At 49.8% G+C, this 14,280-nt stretch overlaps 3 protein-coding genes across 3 annotated transcripts; 2 read left to right on the top strand and 1 right to left on the bottom strand.

Moving 5' to 3' along the window:
- Positions 1 to 1,593: 1,593 nt before the first annotated feature.
- On the top strand, positions 1,594 to 2,603 carry LTHEOB_5588 (uncharacterized protein; the record flags this gene model as incomplete). Its single annotated transcript, XM_035514749.1, has 2 exons — positions 1,594 to 2,002; positions 2,062 to 2,603. The coding sequence occupies 2 exons, from the start codon at positions 1,594 to 1,596 to the stop codon at positions 2,601 to 2,603; spliced, it is 951 nt and encodes a 316-aa protein (XP_035373878.1).
- A 1,422-nt stretch (positions 2,604 to 4,025) lies between these two features.
- Positions 4,026 to 4,610, top strand: LTHEOB_5587 (uncharacterized protein; the record flags this gene model as incomplete). Its single annotated transcript, XM_035514748.1, has 3 exons — positions 4,026 to 4,218; positions 4,274 to 4,463; positions 4,556 to 4,610. 3 exons carry the CDS (start codon positions 4,026 to 4,028, stop codon positions 4,608 to 4,610), a joined length of 438 nt encoding a protein of 145 aa, XP_035373877.1.
- A 3,156-nt stretch (positions 4,611 to 7,766) lies between these two features.
- On the bottom strand, positions 7,767 to 12,959 carry LTHEOB_5586 (uncharacterized protein; the record flags this gene model as incomplete). The annotated part of the gene is made up of 11 exons (XM_035514747.1): positions 7,767 to 8,219; positions 8,312 to 8,564; positions 8,622 to 8,733; positions 8,787 to 9,051; positions 9,637 to 10,419; positions 10,490 to 10,848; positions 11,419 to 11,533; positions 11,585 to 11,721; positions 12,019 to 12,749; positions 12,801 to 12,837; positions 12,887 to 12,959. 11 exons carry the CDS (start codon positions 12,957 to 12,959, stop codon positions 7,767 to 7,769), a joined length of 3,318 nt encoding a protein of 1,105 aa, XP_035373876.1.
- Positions 12,960 to 14,280: the final 1,321 nt, after the last annotated feature.

Below are 14,280 nucleotides of genomic sequence, written 5' to 3'. Positions count from 1 at the left end.
CGCAGTGGTTGTGCAGGTGCCGCGGCAGCAGACGCGTTCTGGCAGACGCGTTTCGGACGCGCTCCAACACTAGACGCGCTCCAGCACACGCGCTTTAGCAGACACGCCCCAGCACACGCTCTAGCAGGTAGAACAGACCCTCCAGCAGATGAGCGGTCGCTTCAGCAGTTGTTCTATCAGCATACACGCGAGCAGCGAGCGTAGCATATGCGCTCCAGCAGGCGCAAATGGACGCGTTGCTTAGTGTTGGTGCCTATGACGCGATCGCCAAGCCTTGGCATTTATGCCTGAGGCAGGCAGCTGCTGGACCTCTGGAAGCTTATCTTATCAGCTCGCCAGGGTCTCCCCTGCGCCTTTTCCTGTCTCTGGGCTTCTGGTCCTGCAGTTTTCTCATTCAACCTCTCATCTCTCTTCCACTCAATCCGAATGGCCTTACACCAATTCCACGCCTCAATAGTCCTCAGAATACCACGCACTGCGAGCAAACATTTTCATATTTCTCCCAATCCTAAGAGACTCTAGACTGACCGATAGAATGCTAAATAAACCCACATATATATTCCAGCCCAGCCTTTTCAGCACCAGATTCAGGCCCGGACAACCCACTCTATTTTACCTCCGCATACACATCCAACGCATCATACTACTATCTAAATAAACCTCTAGAGCGCATCCGATGCATGGAAATCACATGGCCGCTTCACTACCAGCATCATGCTGTATAAGGTGGCTGATTTTGAGCATGCACCATTCAATTAATGCCTAAGAAGCAAGCGTGCGTGCCAGTCCGACGCGATTGAAGCACTGCCCAGGCACGGATGGCATTGGCCAATGGGCTAGATATTGAGTGGGGTAGAGGATGAGTACCGGCCATTGTGTTGACCGCCGCTTTAGCCCTATTTCCAATACGATTGCATATATCGTCGCGCCCATGATTGGCTTCGGGCGGACGATCGGCCAGCCTGATGCTCTATTATTGCCAGCAGGCTACATGTAAGCAATGTTGTGCTATAGCTCACTCAGGCTTGAGTGCGCTCCAATTTATGATTTGTGGGTGGTCACCGGCATTAGTAAAGGATTATTCGTCCTGGAAGAACATTACTGATGGCTTACAGATAAATACGCCACATACCTTGCGGATTTTCTTAGGGAGCCTCATGTCTCCAATAGAGAATGGAGACAAGGGCTCTGCTACAGAATGGGGGCCAAAAGAGATGGATAAGGCCCCACATTGCTCTAGCCGAACCTTGACGGGGCGACATTGAACCCCACACACAAACAAATCGAGCACCTGACCAGCGATGGAATAGGGTAGACTTGCATCGACCTACAAAAGAGCATTGGGCTGCAGGATGCTCCTGCGTCACAGCCTTACCATGAAATCAAATTATTCCTGTAATAAGAATGTAGCCCGACGCGAGTAAATTTCAGACCAACGTGGCAGTGCATTGTTCAGCCTGATCCTTAAACTTATTTGCGACATAGAGCCTCGTTCAGGTGCCACCTCTGTTGAGTGTGTTCGTTTCACACTGTTGACTCACATCCAACTTCCAAAGTCTTGAACTCATACCTCGCTGCTCTGAGCCTAGGGAAATGGCACAGCGAAGTCCGCATCGGTCCACCTGCCCTTCAGCAGCATCACCAAATCCCTGTGATGCACCTGCTCGAACAGATGCCAATGGAATCGAGAGCCAACGCTTGTCAAAGCAGAGGGAAGAGTTTCGAAAGCTATGGATAGCGAGCACAGCGGACAGCAACCTCACTCTCTATGGCTTCCGCCGCTTCAAGACATCGCATCTACTGAACCTCCGCTTCCTCGAGGCTGAGATTGCGGAGATAGACCATGACTTCTACCAGGCCGGCCTGAGCTTGGACATCGAGCCATCGAGCGTCGATAGACTTGGGTTGGCACACTGCAAAAAAGATGCGCAAATACCGGCACTAGAGGAGACGATCTCGCGCGAGAAGATCCTGAAATTGCGAAGTCTGATTAAAGAATACGGTATAGTTCGCATAAACAGACTCGGCTGTGTAAGCTGCGCTGACACTACAGAAACTCAGACGATGCCTTATCAGCATTCAATGCGTTAACCTCCTTTGACGCCTTCTCCCTGGTCGACAACGAAGAGCAGTGCAGCACCAGAAAGGACCTGACCTTGCACGAGATGTACAAATCAAGGCAGCTGAGGGTGGACAAGAGGACGCGAGACCGCAAGGACCCGCTCCAATGCCTGATTCACAAATATCTGCGGGATTTCCGCTTTCGAAGGCTTCAGAAAAGGACGCAGCCCGGCGACGAGAGCGTAAGCGCCTTCGGTTCGGGGCAGGGGCGTACGCTTCGAAACCACGACATGCTTGCCGCTTGGCTCGGACGCCTCGTCATCGCCATCATAAGTGCCGCTTTCCTCACTGTCCCTCTGGGCGTGTTGTCTTATGAGTCACGCAAGGGCGTACAGCTGGCTGTCGTAGCAATATGCATTGTTGCCTTTTCAGCCGTGGTGTCTGTCATGTTGAAGGCGTCGAACCTGGAGGTAATGGTTGTGTCTGCCGGATATGCAGCCGTGCTTTCGGTCTTTTTCTCCAATGCTGCGCCAGGGACCTGAAGGTCAATCTTCTGTTCTTATTTGCGAAACTTATTTTGTAAGGAATGTACTATCTCAAAATTATAAGGATTTCATGCTGGTAACAAACTAAATTGTCTTCGAGATTGCCAGAGCCGTCACATGGCATTGGTTGCTATTCAGCAGTACGTAATTAAATAATACCAGCACTTGTGAAACATTGAGATAAGCACCTTTAATCTAAACGAACTTTCATCTTTAGGATGGGAATGATTTCGAGAAGTGGAAGTGTACAATCGACGTGTGCAGGACAGGAGCTTCGATGTGCCGGGAAACGTTTAGAGACGCATGAATCCCTTGACGGTTTCCTGTTACGGAAGCTTGGCTGATGCAATATTACACCGCTCGTATGTTGGAGGATTTCGTGGTGCAAGTGCTCGAGCGCCCATCGGAGACTTTGATTAATCGTAAGGCTCTCAGCCGCACCTGTACATACCAATTAGAAGAGCTATGATACTACGCAGGATGTTGACCAGTACGATTCGGGTATGTAAGGGATAAGCTATGACGCGCTGTACACCGTTACAGTTGCATCGAAAAAATAATGCGAAAAGTAATTTCACAACTAGAAAGTGAAAACACATCTGTAGGAGAACGCAATTTCCAAAACAACCTAACAATTCTTAAGCTCATATTAAGCCCAGCCCCATAGATGCACCGCGGGTTTGTTGTCTTTGCTTGTCTTGTCAAGTTCAGTCTACAGAATGCCCACTGGCTCGTAAGAAGTCAATGCTTACATTGGTCGATGGGTCCATGATGCTTACATCGCACATGGGAGCATCGAAGGGGGCTGACTGCTCGAGAACCTGCTGTGCAGCGACAGCGACCGACTTCTAGATCACTGCTTTGACTCTCCCGACATTACGACTGCGGAAATGACGGCAAAGTAACTTTCTCAAGCCAATTACGCGATAAGAATGACATTAAGGCCCCCAGGTGCGATTCCTTCAGGCCATGAGTATTATGTCTCGTAGTAGTACAACAGGTCTTGGCGCAACCCGCAACCGGAAGTTGGCACAGTCAGCACCTTTGTAGTGAGCGGGTTGCAAGGTGGTACGAACTACACAACCATTGCCCTTGCAGAATGAGCGAAGGAGAGGAAGTAACACAGATGTAAAGAAAAATCGCGAACTCAATGCGTGCAATCCGAGCCAGGTAGGTATGCTGACCTGGTTGAACGGTCGGGTGTCGGCTGTAATCCTTCACGCAAGGCAACAATCATACCTCGCCTATGAAAGTTTGGTTAATTCTGATGTGTCTGGTCTTCACTTTTCGGTGTGGAGGGCTAGGAGATATAAAGTCGGGGCATATCGTCAATTTACTATCCATCATCAGCTCAACTGGATTGAATTCATTTCTAAACACAGCAACCAATTCTATCCCGATTCCAACCCATCAAACATCATGCATATCTCTACCCTCATGACAATTCTCTCCACCGTCGCACCTATAGTCGTGGCCGAGTGCTGCGGCGCCGGTTTCTGTCACAAGACTACTCCCAACTGCTTCACACCCAACGCTTGTGCCGACGGAGCGTGGGCGACCCCATGCTGCGGCCGCGGCAAATGCAATATCTTCTGCTGCGCCTGTGACGGCGGTAAGTTTCGAGGACCCCGAAAAGTGCATGGACGGAGCTGTTGACTCCATACAAGGCTGCCACAACCCTAAATTGGCGAAACGACTGAACACCAAGGGGATGGAGCGCAGGACGGCCGAGCTCACAGATACTGAGGCTTTCGGCCAGGCCAACGTTGATGGGACTGGAAACCTTACCCTCAACCAGTATATACAGTACATGGGTGCGACGAATGACGATGAGGTCTACGTCAGCTGGTTTAACAAGTAAGTTATACTTCCCTGGCCTTCTTTCCACGCTTGTTCTGTCTCCAGCTGTAACATTTGTGGCGTTGAGAACATCTTGCTGATTGCTGTAGGCATGACAAAAATGGCGATGGCATCATCACAGCCGACGAGGTCCGCCTTGAGTAAGGGATCCAGCTGTTGCTTTTGAACTGCATGTGACACTTGTTGCTTCACTCGTTTTCAAAATGTCATCCCTATTTCGTCATTTTTCTGTTGACGATGGCGGCGGGGTTTTAGCTTGATCCGTATCTCAACGCGAGAAATGGCCTGCAGTTGAATCACTTCACCAATGTTATCATCCCGAACAAGTTATGCATAGCCACGCTAGGGCTACATTAAATTGAAACTGATCTTTTGATGACCACGAGTGGAAGATGACGAGCTGCCGTGACACGAGTGCAAAAAGAGGAGCCCTTTGGATACGGTTGGAGAGTGTGGAGCAATCATAATACATTTACAATGCCATGTTTGGTACTGCAGATGGATGAATCATTGATGAATATCCGTACTATGATATGCTGCTGAGCCGCGGGATTGCTATACAGCCTTAGGCATGTGGCCAATTGGAATGATGCGTGAGATGCGCGGAAGCTTGACACAAAGGTCAAACTCCTCACGCTTATACTATGCGCACCGCACCGTACTTTTGCATTGGAAAAGAACTTTCTAGACACCATTCGTGTTTTCAATGATATTTGACAGCAGAAATGAACTAGTCTCATTCGACTTGTATCACCAAGTTTCAGTCAATAGACAAAACTATTTCCAAACAGATAAGGGAAAGTTGACTGTGGAGCATACTAAAGCCCTTCAAGCTACATTACTTTAATCAACCTTGCAAAGGCTTCTCAGAAACGTGCTTGGTGATAGTGGGGCCCCATTCATGCGCCCGGTAGGCGTCCCACCACCACGAATGCGTCACGTAGTCAGGGTCGTCTGAATGGAGGGTGAAGTTCCATGGCTTGTTGATGATATACTGGAAAGATTCTCCCTCAGCATGCGGTCTAGCAGATCTCCGTGTAATTCTTCTCCCAGAGCCAAAACAAGGCCCCAGATTGTCAAAAGAAAAAGACTTACATGTACGTTCCGCACCTCATCGTCCCTCCACATCTGGCAATGTGTTCCTCGAAGCTTCTTCAGTGCGTTGTAAAACCACGGTAGCGGCTTCCATTTGCCGAAGAAAAAGTCGGCGAGAAAGTCCTGATCGGGGAACCGGTAGTCTTTCACACGCGGGTCAGTGCTGATGGCAGATTCCATAGCCTCCATCGTCGCGCGCGATGGTTGTAACACCACGAGACCGGAGTTCAGCAGGCGGTGGGTTCTTGGAGATGAGGGTGTCAATGGAGTTGGATTGGTGAGAGCGCCGGGATGTTGTTGGGGTGTGAAGGCGCAGTTTTCGGGAATCCTTTGATATCTTTGTAAGTTTCATGGACACGCCTGCATCCAACAACATAATGGTGTGGAATCGTGAGGCTCTAAGCTTACCAGTCGGCAGGGTACGTTGATATTTTGGCTGGATTGCAAGTGCATGCAAAGCCCGCGGCGATCTCGTCTCTTTCCAGCGGCATATCGAAAAGCTCATCCATATTGCGCCGCACGAGCATGTCCGAATCAACCAATATCACTCTTTCGTACTCAGTCAGCTCGAACGCGCGCAACTTGGCCCAAATGTCTCCGAAATGACTAAAAGCCATTTTGGTAGGTTGTTGCTGGAGAGGCAAGGTCAGTGGATTGACCACTCGCAGTTGGCATCCCAGATCCGCAATCGCCTTTCGTAAATCTTCACCAGCCTCTGCGGTGATCATGGCCACCAAAGGGTATTTGGAGGCCCATGGAGAGCGAAGTAAAGACTCAGAAAAAACAGCCAGCCCCGGCAGATATTTCTCACCCGTTACCAGTGTGGCCCAACATTTCATTTGCGGAGCTGAACCCATTGTGGAGTGCTTGCGGATAGTGAAGTGAAGTGACGAGGCTGAGCACGGCTCTCACGGCTTGCAAGGTCTTTTATACTGCAGCCTCGAAGGCGCTTACTGGCGAGAATAAATGCATGTGATTCATGGCAGGTTACACAAGCTACTCCACCTTTCATTAGGATCCTCGTAAGCGGATCTGATTTGCAGGACTCCACTGTCAGATCCTGTAGGTGAATCTTTCAGCTGGAAGATCGGCGTATCAACAGGCTCGAGCTCTTCGGTCGTGCATCAGCCCTCGGTTATCAGTCCTCAAAGAGGATATTGACCCGAGACACGACGTAGCTGGCGAGGGCCCACTTACTACAGCCAATAGCTAACAATTACTGCGTGCTGGTCAAAGGGCTGAGTTACACACTGACTCAAAATTATTCAAATCCTGAATAGGGACCTAGCAATAATGGGCCCGAAAAAGGACCATCCTTCAATTTCAGCTTTGAACTAAATCTCGTGGCTTCCTTCCGGCGGATCGGTTGCCGACTTTGCCGCTACAAGTCGATTCGTTGGCTGAACATGTAATACGGTACAGCCAATGATGCACTCTGAACAAAACCTTCTACACCTAAACGCTTGCCTCGAAGAAGCTGTCATAGTCCGTGTACTTACAGCTCTCAGCTCAGAAGCATCAAGTCAATGCTTGGTTTCGATCCGCATTTTCCCGCTTCCTACTTACACATTTCATCACTTGTAGTCGGCACTTTAACCTCAAATACCCACTGCTCACGACATTGTGGTATCCTAGCCCATCTGCCATGAGTAGCACAATCGAGACGCTTGAAGCTAGTAAAATTGCTTAGGGTTGATACCGAGATGATAAGCGAGAACGTGAGGGACCTGGGAATGGTTGATCTTGATATCATGGACAAGTCACACTTCACTACTCTGAACTATGCCGTCTGGTAGGGAAGCATACTTGTACATTTTGTTTCCCAAACATGACATTTCCAAAAATATCTGTGGAAGGCACCCACCGATTGTTTCAGCACTTGTAGTATGTACAATGCACTCACATCTTAAGAAAGAACATGGGATCTCTATTACGGTATTTCTCCTATGCATCTCTTAAATGTCCAGAAAACCCAGAGCTTTGACACCGCAGAAGATATGGATGGGAAAGCAGGGAAGCTATTTTAAATCCTAGCCATCGCTGAGAAAGCTCTGCTTTTTGTCTGCCCTTTATCGGAGAGGTTGGCTCAAAGAGCATTTTGCTTTTGTGAACAAAGTGGAAAAAGGGAAAGAAAAAAAATTAATAGGAAGTAGGAAACCAAATGGACTCCTGGGAGGTGGTTAAGTACGACACCATACTCCTCGTTTACCATGGACCTGCTCGGCCCATTTGCCACATCCCATATTGACTTTTCAGGACCTCCCTGTTTGTGCCCGGCGTCCACGCACTTCCAAATTTCTTGAAGGTCATCGCAGTTGGGGTAACAATGCCAGGAGGGGACATTGCCGTCCTAATCCAGGATTGCTTTTCTGCTCCGTCAGTCTTTGAGTCAGACGCTAGCTCCTGCTTGGCTGCTATTGCCCAGGCAGACGACTTCTTCTCAATTTCGCGCAAGTACGCGTCGATAAAGAAGCAGTACAAGTCTCGCAAACCTGGCCGAGGCTGGGTCGGCTGGCGCGTCGGGCGGACCAGCATGCCAGGATCGTTCCACTTGTATTGTTTATCAAAGTCATCCATGATACCTTCGATGGCCCATGACACCTCCCGCCAGTGCTTGTTGATTGTATCGTCTTTGAGATATTGGAACACTCTGGCGACCTTTGTCCATTATAGAACCGTCAGCATGCTATTTCAATGTGTTTGCTGTCCGAAACCCGATTGGACAGATATTTGGGCGAGTTTTGACTTACATCTCTTTGCCATCTCTTGGTATCCCTGATGCTGTCCATCGTTTTCTGAGGAATGCTTAGCTGGAACCAGGTGCCTTTGTTGTTGTTGATTCCCTCCTCCAATAAGGCAAGTCGATTTTCAGTGGCCCCATAAGCCCCAATCTCGCGTGCGCCAAGGAGCCACAAACTGTCATCGTACGGTGCCGATGACTGCTTTACGGTGAAAACAGGTGGTAGATTACTGCCAGTCACCCCCAAAAGCTTTCCAAGAACCCTGCAGCGAATAATCAGATATAACGCTAAAGAAATGTAATATCAAAGGTTCTCGTACCACTCAGGTTTGGGCCGTGTGTAGCCGTTTGGCCAAGGGATCGAAGTTTCAGAGGAACTGCTAAGCCACTTGAAGAAAAGAAGTAGGGCCTGAGCCTCATATATGTGATCGGCTGGAAGAATGTCAGAAGCATATTTTCATGTTACAATGCGGCGGCCGTCTTACCTTGGAACTGTGACGATCCGATTTCGTTACTCTTGAACTTCTTGAAGATGAGGGGACAAGCTGGACTTTTGTTGTTCGTTGGTCCAAATCCCCACCACCTGCTCGCCTTTTTGTTCTTGGCGGCCTCTGCACAGGAAGGATAGTCTTGGAAGTAGATCGTATACTTGACTCCGTTGACAGACCAAGTGTTGAGCTTTCGAGTACGTTGGACGGGATGAATGGGGGCGAATGAGCCATTACCAAATTCCGGGCCAATGGAGCCACTCTTGTCAAAAAAAGTTACATCCCCATTGCAAGTCGGCTCGCCAGGGCGCCCTGGAAAGTATGCACAAGTGGTCGCTTGTCGTGGAGATAGTTCAACATCCCCATCACCGCACGAGCAGGAATAATCCTCGATGATAGGTTCATCTTCGCCCGGACACTTAAGTTTTTTCAGCTTGAAGATATCCGGAGGCCCGTATACGCGTGCACGCTTCTCAAGAGAAGAAGTCTGTCGAGGGGATCTTCGGGTCCTTTCCGTTGATGAAGTTGAGCCAGTCTTGACAGGGCATGTCTGTTCAATGACATTGATCGAATCCATCTTTGTGATATCAAAGCGATCTTTATGAGAAAGAGCTCAACGGAAAGCTGGAGGCGCATCCAAGGCAGCATAGAGTTCGGCACCTGCTATAGCCTCATAGCAAAACTCGCTTCCTTCGGTTCCCGCAGATGCCCATGCATGGAAGGTTAGGTGCCCGTCGCCAACAAGGTCAACCTTGCAGCTCGGTATGTCGATGAAGGTCTTCTTGAAATCGATACCAAATGAAATTACGGGCTTGATGTGTCCAGTGACAAAGCCATGAGCACTGACCTCATAAGTAATCTCTGGCTCTCCAATTGGCTGTGTACCTGACCGACTTGGCTCCTTTTCGGCTTCTGGATTCCATTCGTCGGATGCCACAGGATAGGTCTGGCGGACATCCCAGTCCGCTAATTTCACCTGAGCCTGCAGATTCCCGGAGACAGAGACCTCTCCGTCCACAGAGCCGAGAAGCTTGAAGTTAGGGCCGATGGTCAGAATGCCGGGTACGGTGAAAGCAGCACCGAATTTGTCTGCTGACAAGAATTCGAAATCACCGGATCTAAAAGTGGCTGTAGCGAGAGCATCGACTGTAAACTTCGCAGTTGGCTCTCCCCTGTTCCGAAAGAACAAGTAGGAGTTGCTAAGGTCTGGAGGGAAGTCCAATGTAGTGATAAGCGTAAAGCCGTAAGTAGTGTCAACTTCGACATGCGCTTCGGCTTTCACATCCAGGCTTGCCGATACTTCAACGCCGTTGATGTTGCAGGGACCATATCTCTCCTCAATCAACTTGACGATAAAGTCATCCCTGTAAGAGTACTTGAACTCAACTTCTCCAGAAAAACCACCACCGAGGATGCCTTTGAGCCAATCAAGAACATCGCTGCCGAACCAACGCTTGTGCAGTTCATCATGGTCGAGATGGCCACCATGCATATCTTCACGCCAAGCCTCCTCAAGCCAGCGCTTGTGGTTGTTGCGATGCTCGCTCAGATCCCGTTTCCTCTGGTGTGTAGCAGCCTTATCAACGACGCCGTCCCAATAGCCAGGCTGATTGCTGTAATCAATCCGTACCTGTGTTTTTCCAAGGTCGCGAGGTACTCTGTGAAAGTTGTAATCGAAAGTCAGGTCATAGACCACAGACTCTACTCCACGCTTCCTGAGGTGTTGTGGCAAGCTCTGGTTTGCGGAGACTTCCAGCGACTTGGCGACAGCATAACGTCCAGGTCATTCGGACAGTGTGCTCTGCCTCGCCGCCGTCGAAACAATCGAGAAATTCCCAATGAGAGCCATCGCGCTTGTCGAGTGTAATATGCACTTCTTCGGGTGAAGTAAGCACGACAAATCCAAATGCGCCGTTGTCAGGATCATCATTGTACGCAGCGCTTTTGTCTTTGTTGTTTGCTGAGTCCAATTTAAGAGTGAATTCGCTGTCAGCTTCATCCGCCGGCGGAGGATCTGGAAAAAGGTAGTCCAGTGGAACCGGAAGGAAAACTTCCTCGTCTTCGGGAGGATCGCAACAGTAAGTCAGTTTTCTGGAGAGAAAGCACAAATTCATGTCCTCTGCGGAGCTGTTGACTGCCAGAGCCACCTGTCCCTTTTCGCAACGGTTATTGTCGCATTGTCCGGGGTTCCCGTACCAATCGCAATTGCGCCACTTCTTTTCCTTGTTGCAACAGAGGTTATTCCGTTCGTTACTTCCGGTACGACGGGAACAAGAACCGTGAGTCCAAGTCATGAGGTCCTCACTGTCAGAGCATGCTTCGGTGCATTCGGTCCATCGACAGTCTGGCTTGTTCGCAACAGGGCAGCAGAAAACTCTCACTCCCCACCAGCATGCATCACCTCCATTGCCCCATTTACTGCTGTGAAGTGTCATCTCGTTCGCGTGGCATTGTCCGTTGCAGGCACGGCCAGTTGATCCACGCCAAACGCAATCAGAGGGATTTGGTGCCGAAGATAGCGGGCAACAAATTGCTCTTGTATTAGCAATTTCATCGACGCCATCCTCATCCCTCTCACCACACGATGCAATGCTGATAATAATTTCTCCAGGTTTGCACCATTCGATACCGCAGTCTGTGACCCTGCAGTCTCCATCAGGAGCATTGCGGCAATGGTCTGCAGCCTCTGCTTCTGCGCCGTAGGAGCCGAGAGTTTTGGGATGAATCACTCCTTGCAAGGCGTCCTGGGATAGGTCAGCAAAAACGGTCAGCAGTGAACAGAGCTGTCGACTTACAAAGTCAGGGGTGTCATGGTTGAGTGCCCAAATGAATAAGCCACCTAAACCGATGGAATTGGCAAAGGAGATCTTCTCTTGAAATGTATCAATGTCATCGAAGGAGACCCATTGATCCTTCCAGGTCAGGTATTTGACTGCATTTTCAGTGTCATGATACGGTTCAACGTGTTATTTGTCCATAATTGCCATGATTTCCCTGTATGAGAGGGTGCCGGAACTGCCAGTGCACTCTCCCGGAGCACCCCCTCCTTTGAACAAGCAACCGGGGGTATTGCATGAAGGATCAGCCAACTGGAATGATCGACCGTAGAAACCCAGACCAAGGTTGACTTTTGCTGGGTCGATATCATTCCGCCAAAACAAGTTCAAAGCTTCCTTTATTCCGGTCAGATTGGTATGAGCGAGCACATGAGAGCCGATAGAACTGTCACTGTCCCAAACACCGTGCAGGTCGTACGTCATGACATTGACCCAATCGACATGGTCCATGTACTCAGCCAGGTGGGTGAAATGCCGAAGATACCAGTAGGATGTTGGAGCGGTGAAGGATACGAGATAATCCGCCGGGTCTTTCGCAATAGCCTGCTTCAGCTCTTTCAACAAGAGCGCGAGGTTTTCGCCGTCGTACTCGCCACCGCCACGATCTGACGCTCCGGGATATTCCCAATCAAAGTCCACTCCATCGAAGCCATAGCCTCGAAGGAAAATGAGCAGGTTCGCAATAAAATTCTTTCGGGCGGAAGACTTTGAGACAAGGTCATGGAATACCGGCTGAGTTACGGTGTTGTTGTCGTTAAATCCCCATCCACCGAGCGCGATGAGGACCTTCAGGTCCGGGTTGTCCTTCTTGATAGCAGCGACATCTCTGAATAGGTCATGCGAAGTGTTAGGCATTGGTACGACACCGAAAGTATCCGTATCCGGTGTAATGAAGCCAAACGCGAAATACAAGTGTGTGAGGCTGCGCTCAGGGATATCGGAGATCTTCATGCCTCTGCAAACGCTGTCATGATTCCAAGCTTCGTAGTAGCCGATGATTCTCTTTTGGACATTTGCTTCGGAGCTGCCGGAGTCAGGTTGGTCGCAGTTTGATTGGCAAGATGTCTTGGGGTCATCCGTGACGGCACAAAAGTCTTCTGTCACGCCGCAAAAGCCGTATTGACTTTCGAAATATCAGCTAGACGAAATCGAGTACGGGTGCATGAAAACATACCTGCAGCATATCTTCAATGGGCATTCCTTGCCGTCATCTGCATATTGTCCACATTCTGCCTTTGCATTGCAGTTGCTCCAACATACTTCGTTGGGTGAATGCTTGTCTGTACCGCAAAAGTCGGGGCCAAATCCACACCAACCAGACTTGGCGCAACATGCTCCATTGGAACATGGTATGGACTCAGAACAAGAGCCATCATCAGAGCTATCAAGCTGGATTGTAGCTGAAGCCACGCAAGTGCCGGTTCCATGCTTGAGCTTAGCCGCGAAGTCCTCCTGTGTGAGCAAAAGACCGGTGTGCGCCGAACAGGTGGAGAGCAATGAACCAGATGTCGGGATATTCGAAGGTGTCAGCTTAAGGTATGCTTTCGAGAATGGAATGAGAAGAAGCAGTAGGGTGATCCAGCGCAATATCATCGTTGCGGTTGCCGAATGGTCGTATGAATAGGTTAATGGCGGCGGCGCTTGGAAGGACGAAGTAGTGTGTGTTGGGGAAGTTGCCGGAGGAAGATTAGAAAGTAGGGATTTCAAAAGCTTCGTTCCTTGGTCCTAGCGTGCGCGGGTGACGGAACAGAAGGTGGAAAGGCGGGCGGCGGGCGGCGGGCGGTGGGCAGCTGGCTCTGCCGGTGAATGCGGTTGCCCTGGGCGCCCCCATTAACACTTTCAGCCGGGTGATAGCTCGATTAGTTCTAGTGGCTTAGCAAGCGAGCTTCTTCGACGACGTACTTTGCATCATCTACCTATCCTTCTCTTGCAAGTCTCCCGGGGCCACCCACTCCGCGACGGCAAACGAAACTCAACAATCATGCTACACTCTCGCACTCCGCAGAGGGGCACCTACTCAGCAATGCTTCTCGTTGCAGTTCTCTTAGTGCTTCTGACTCGTGGCACTCTGTGCATGCAGCTCATTACGAACAGCTCCCTCTTAAGCAACAACCTTACCATTTCTTGCGCGGAAGCCCTTGTTGCTGACATCGACTGCGATACGCGCGTTCTCCAGTTTACTTCAGAACAATTCTTTGCTCCTGATGCGCTTGAAGATGCTTGTACAACGAGCTGCGCCAACGCACTTGGCACCTATGAAGCGGAAGTTCAAAAGAAATGTGCCGGACAGACCTACAGCCAGTCCGACAACCTCGTCCTTCCAGTCCCTTTCCTTCCGAACCTCTTTCGATATCGCTTCAATCGTACCTGCATCATGGCCAATGGACGATACTGTAACACTGTTGCCTATGAGCTCTCCTTCGTCCTTGATCCAAAGGCGCCGAGAATGCTTGGTAAGCTTTCCAATTCCAAATACTGGGTCATATGCTGATGTACGTAAGGGAACTACTCGGCGCTCAACGGCTCTTTTCCGAATGCATGTGACGATTGTTTCATCAAGGTTTTACAGTTGGACGCCGGTTCGCCTTTCTCCGACCGTACTCGGCTTGTTTCTGATTTCAGCTCATTGACTTCGAGCTGCTCAAAAACCGGCT

The sequence above is a fragment of the Lasiodiplodia theobromae genome (assembly GCF_012971845.1).
Source record: "Lasiodiplodia theobromae strain AM2As chromosome Unknown scaffold_15, whole genome shotgun sequence".
In the NCBI taxonomy this organism is placed as follows: Eukaryota; Fungi; Ascomycota; class Dothideomycetes; order Botryosphaeriales; family Botryosphaeriaceae; genus Lasiodiplodia; species Lasiodiplodia theobromae.
Note: the sequence above shows the minus strand (reverse complement) of the source record. Positions and strands in the feature narration are given on the sequence as shown.